Source organism: Rhamphochromis longiceps, linkage group LG3 (genome assembly GCF_057381845.1).
Source record: "Rhamphochromis longiceps isolate RC_006_pf linkage group LG3, R_longiceps_female_GT1.1, whole genome shotgun sequence".
In the NCBI taxonomy this organism is placed as follows: Eukaryota; Metazoa; Chordata; class Actinopteri; order Cichliformes; family Cichlidae; genus Rhamphochromis; species Rhamphochromis longiceps.
Window position 1 is genome coordinate 10,986,025 of NC_140559.1, and position 5,212 is coordinate 10,991,236.

At 52.9% G+C, this 5,212-nt stretch overlaps 1 protein-coding gene across 1 annotated transcript; it reads left to right on the forward strand.

Moving 5' to 3' along the window:
• Positions 1-262: 262 nt before the first annotated feature.
• LOC146672891 (uncharacterized) lies at positions 263-2,259 on the forward strand. Its single transcript, XM_085401521.1, has 4 exons — positions 263-853; positions 968-1,463; positions 1,620-1,920; positions 2,034-2,259. Exons 1-4 carry the CDS (start codon positions 263-265, stop codon positions 2,257-2,259), a joined length of 1,614 nt encoding a protein of 537 aa, XP_085257647.1.
• Positions 2,260-5,212: the final 2,953 nt, after the last annotated feature.

Here is a 5,212-nt window from a genome sequence, read left to right on the forward strand (position 1 = left end):
CACAGCTGGCTGCCGGCGGAGCTCACGGGCGCGTCACTGCAACTCCCCCTGGCTTCTGCTCCGCGGCTGCTGAATGAGCCCTCATCTGGGACTCTCCTCAGCTCTTACTGGGACAGTGGCGCGGATGCCCCTCTGTGGGTCTTCCTTGGTCTCTTGTGTTCTGGGGGCCTCTGGATGTCTGGAGTTTTGATCCGGAGTCTGCACCTTGGGTCCTATTCCTGCCTGCACACAGCCTCACCTAACAGAAGATCGCGACCAGAACATGGACCCCGCAGACTCTTTTTCCTCGGAGTACAACACTGAGATGGAGCGGATGGTGAGCCTGCTTGACCGCATCGCCCAGTCCCCTGACTTGAGGACCATGGCAGTGGGGCTGAGTGCGGTGGAGGCCATCATTCGGTTTAACCCCCGGCTTAGCCAGTTTGCTAAGGACACTAAGTTGGACGACACCATTACTGCCTGGAGAGAGCAAGTCAAGGCTGGTGAGCTTGCTCTCTCTCTCTCTACATCTTCCCCACCGTTACTCCAGGACAACGCACACTCTCCTTCTGTTTCAACACTGCCACGGACTTCCTCTCCCTCCCCACACCAGCTGGGTTCTCATTCACCTGCCTTTTTCCTGGCAGCTATGTGGTCAGAGGATGAGGAGGAGGTCTCTTTTTCTCCACCGGTTCCTGTTTCCTCATCCCGAAGGAAACGGCGTTCTGGCCGCCGCCACAACAGAACTGTTGAGCATTTTGACTCTGGACATTCTGACATCACACCCACTTCATCTGTTCTGCAAGCTGGTTCTGCTGGAGGGTCCCAGGGGCCTGTTCAGCCACCTGTCTCTGCTGGAGGCTCCGAGGGGCCCGTTCAGCCACCTGTTGTTCCTGCTGGGGGTTCTGGAGAACTGCTTCAGCCGTCTCTTCCTGCTGGAGGGTCCGAGGAACCGCTTCAGCCACCTGTCTCCGCTGGAGGGTCCGAGGAACCGCTTCAGCCACCTGTCTCTGCTGGAGGGTCCGAGGAATCGCTTCAGCCACCTGTCTCCGCTGGAGGGTCCGAGGAATCGCTTCAGCCGTCTCTTCCTGCTGGAGGGCCCGAGGAGCCCGTTCAGCCTCACGCCTCGTCAGCTGGAGGGCCCGAGGAGCCCGTTCAGCCTTCTGCCTCGTCAGCTGGAGGGCCCGAGGAGCCCGTTCAGCCTTCTGCCTCGTCAGCTGGGGGGCCCGAGGAGCCCGTTCAGCCTTCTGCCACGTCAGCTGGAGGGCCCGAGGAGCCCGTTCAGCCTCATGCCTCGTCAGCTGGAGGGCCCGAGGAGCCCGTTCAGCCTTCTGCCACGTCAGCTGGACGGCCCGAGGAGCCTGTCCAGCCGCCATTAGCCTCTGCCTCGGCCTCTGCTGCTCCGCCTGGTCCGGCCTCCGAGTCTGCAGCTCCGCCTGGTCCGGCCTCCGAGCCTGCACGTCCCGTCCGGCCTGCACGTCACGTCCGGCCTGCACGTCCCGCCCGGCCTGCCCGGCCTGCACGTCCTGCCCGGCCTGCACGTCCTGCCCGGCCTGCACGTCCTGTCCGGCCTGCACGTCCTGTCCGGCCTGCACGTCCTGCACGTCCTGCTCATCCTGCACATCCTGTCCGGCCTGCTCGTCCTGTCCGGCCTGCACATCCTGTCCGGCCTGCTCGTCCTGCACGTCCTTTCCGGCCTGCACATCCTGTCCGGCCTGCTCGTCCTGCACGTTCTGTCCGGCCGATGACTGGACGTCGTTGCCGTCATGGACGGCCCCCTGAACTACTCCGCCACCAGTGCCTCCCGCCCGGCCGGCCTCCTGATCTGCTCCGTCGCCACCGGTGCCTTCTGCCTGGCCGGCCTCCTGAACTGTTTTCTGGGCTCTTGGACCATCAGCCTCCGGGCCGCCCCCCTGAACTTCCCGGGATTGGACTATCGTGCTGTCAGCCTCCGGGCCGGCCCCCCTGAACTTTTTTGAGACTATTGCCTGGGCCTCTGTGCCTTTCGTGAGCTCTTTTGTTTGTTTGCTTTTGGAATTTGCCCGGGCCTTGGTGCTGTTGTTTTGGACTTTGTTCCTGTGTTTTGTTCTGTTGCTTTCCGGGCTCCAGTGTTTGCACTTTTTTTTGTTTTGTTGTTTCTGGCTCCTTGTTTGGTTTGTTTCGAGCCCTCCATCCTGTTTCCCCCGCCGCCCGCCCTGGTTGGGTTGTTTTTGTGGTTTTTTTTTTTTTTTTTTCGGTTTTGATGTTTTTGGTTTGGGCTGTCTGGAAGCCAGCCCTTAAGGGGGGGGGGGGGGGGGGGGGGGGGGGGGGTACTGTTAGGATGCCTGGGTCGTTGACCCAGGGTTTTTGAGTTTATTATATTATTCATACTTTCTAGTTTTTGGTTTCCTTGAGTTCTGTCTTATGGCTTAGGTCTCTGTCTTCTTTAGTTGCTCTGTCTCCCCTATCACCTGCATCCCCTTGTCTAGTTCGCGTCTATGTGTTTCTTAAGTTCCTATATCCCCGTGTTCAGTCAGTGTTTTGTGTCTGCCCTGTTCCCACGTCTCTGTTCCCTTTGTAGTGCCTGCTTATGAGCCTGTGTCTTTGTTCAGTCTGTGTTATGCGTTTCCTGTTTTACTTTGAAGGTCTGTGTCTTATCTCAGTGTGTTCAGATTACGCTTCTTTGGTCTCGTCAGTTCTGATTTGTCCCAGCTGTGTTTCCCTCCTGTTACCCATTCCCTGATTGCTCCCTCTGTGTATTTAAGCCCTGTGTTTCTCTGTGTCTGTGTCGCGATCTACCGTTTTCTTAGCTGTGTGTTCTGTCATTTCTCTAGTTTAAGTTTGTTTTGAGTTTTTTCAGTTATGCCGGCGGAGCTCACGGGCGCGTCACTGCAACTCCCCCTGGCTTCTGCTCCGCGGCTGCTGAATGAGCCCTCATCTGGGACTCTCCTTAGCTCTTACTGGGACAGTGGCGCAGCTGCCCCTCTGTGGGTCTTCCTTGGTCTCTTGTGTTCTGGGGGCCTCTGGATGTCTGGAGTTTTGATCTCCTCCATACCTCCTTCATACCATAAAGGACAGGGCTGTGGCTCCCCACACTCCCTAGCAGATCGTTACATGGAGAAACCTTTGGAATGCAAGCATGCTGATCCACACAGGTATGCACACAGGTGTGCACACGGGTATTCACAGACGCGGACTACAGCTTTCTTGGCTGCTGCCTCAAAGCACACTGTGCGCTGTCTATCTTGCGTGCTGCACAATATCGTTTATTATTTAGTATCTATTGATATCTACTGCTAGCTAGTTTATTGTGATGGTGATTTTTTTTTTCTTATTATGTTGCTCTTTGTTGTTTGCTTTCTCTTCTGTTTTTTTTTTTCTCCATACAGGTGACCCAGGAGTTTTTTTTTTTTTTTTATTTGTTTGTTTTTTTCTCTCTTCCCCCCCTTCTCAGCGTCTCTTCTCCCCTTTGGTTTTCTTTCTCTCCCTCTCTTTCTTTCATTCTTTCTCCCTGTCCTATCCCACAGTCATGTCTGTCCCGTTTGTAGCAACTGAAAATAAAATAAGTACATAATTATAATAAAGGTCAATCAAATGGACCAATATGGCAAGGCCATGATGATCCACTTGGTAAAATAAATCCGCTTGGCATCTTTCTTGTCCTTAAGACAACAATTCTGATGGCTATAGATCCAAACGGGACAAAAAAAAAAAGAAAAAAAAAAGAAGACTTACCACGGGTGGGCAGAGCTCTCAACTCTGCCCGCCGCTTCCTTGAACACGCCAATCGGCACCGGCCTGTCATGGTTTTCGGTAGGGAAAGAGACGACACCTTGTAGAGCAAACAACTTCCACATTTATTGGTCACTTCCGGTACACAACACTCTTTCACCATAAAACCGGATATACTTAAACAGATAACACCACATCCTCCTTTCGCAGAAAACAACAACTTATTGAAACATTTACTGCATATGGGACACTATACTTTCGTTACTTCTTAGAACCTATTGCAGAAACATAGCTACTCTATTTTTAACTCGAGATGCTTTGCTTTATTTAATCTCACAAGTTCAATCTTTGTGGTTTTATGACAACTCTGCCAGCTCTAGTTCTGACAAGACCTGGGACTTCTGTCTTGGGAGTCAGAGTTGTAGACGTCGATAGGTTGGAAGCTGGCAGGATATTTTCTCTGGGACTGATGGGGGTAGATGGGGTCTGTAACTTTGGTGTGGAGTCTGGTAATGGCTGGAGGTGATGTCTATTTCTCCTGATGGCTCCTGAAGGAGTCTCGACCATATAGGAGCGGGGTGTGGAGTGAGAGGAGATGACAGTCCCTTCACGCCTAGTGTCTGTAATCCACACTGGTTGTCCCGGTGCGAGTGGACGAAGTTCAGTCGCCCGATGTCTCCTGTTGTACGCATCACTGTCCCTCGCCCTTCTCTCTCTCGCTTTTGCCAACACTGTATTCTTATTGGGCAGGCTGGGATTGAGCAGGGAAGGAAGCTGGGGGACTGGCGTGCGCAGTCTCCGTCCCATCAGTAGTTGCGCCGGGCTATATCCGTTAGCCAATGGTGTTGCCCTGTAAGCTAGAAGTGCAAGATATGGGTCTTTTGCCTTCTTTAGCAGGTTTTTCACAGTTTGGACATGACGCTCAGCCTCACCATTGCTCTGCGCAAATCTAGGACTGCTTGTTACATGTCTGAACCCATAAGTTGCTGCAAAGTCTTTGAACTGTTGTCCTGAAAACTGAGGTCCGTTGTCAGTGTAGAAAAGCTCTGGAATTCCATGTCTGGAAAAGACAGATTTTAGATGTACTATAACATCCTCCGATCTGGTGGGGGTAAGTTTGGCTATTTCCACAAATTTCGAATAGTAGTCCACCAAAAGCACAGAGTTGCTGTCATTGAGTGTAAAAAGGTCTGCTCCAACCTTTTGCCATGGCCTCTCCGGGAGTTGGCTTGGCATTAAAGGTTGTACTGGGTTAGTACGCTCTTTGATGCATATGGTGCAGTTTTTCACAAGTTCGTTTATTTGCCCACTCAGACCAGGCCACCACACTGCCTCTCTGGCTCTCTCTCTGCATCTAGACATTCCCTGGTGTCTCTCGTGTAGGGCACTTAGGACAGAGTGGCGCATAGCAGTGGGGATTACTAGTCTGGTGCCTTTCAGTAGCAGATTGTCATGTACAGTTAAGGTCTCTCTGTGTGGCCAATATGCTTTAATTGGGCCTATGAGATGGCTGTTTTCTGGC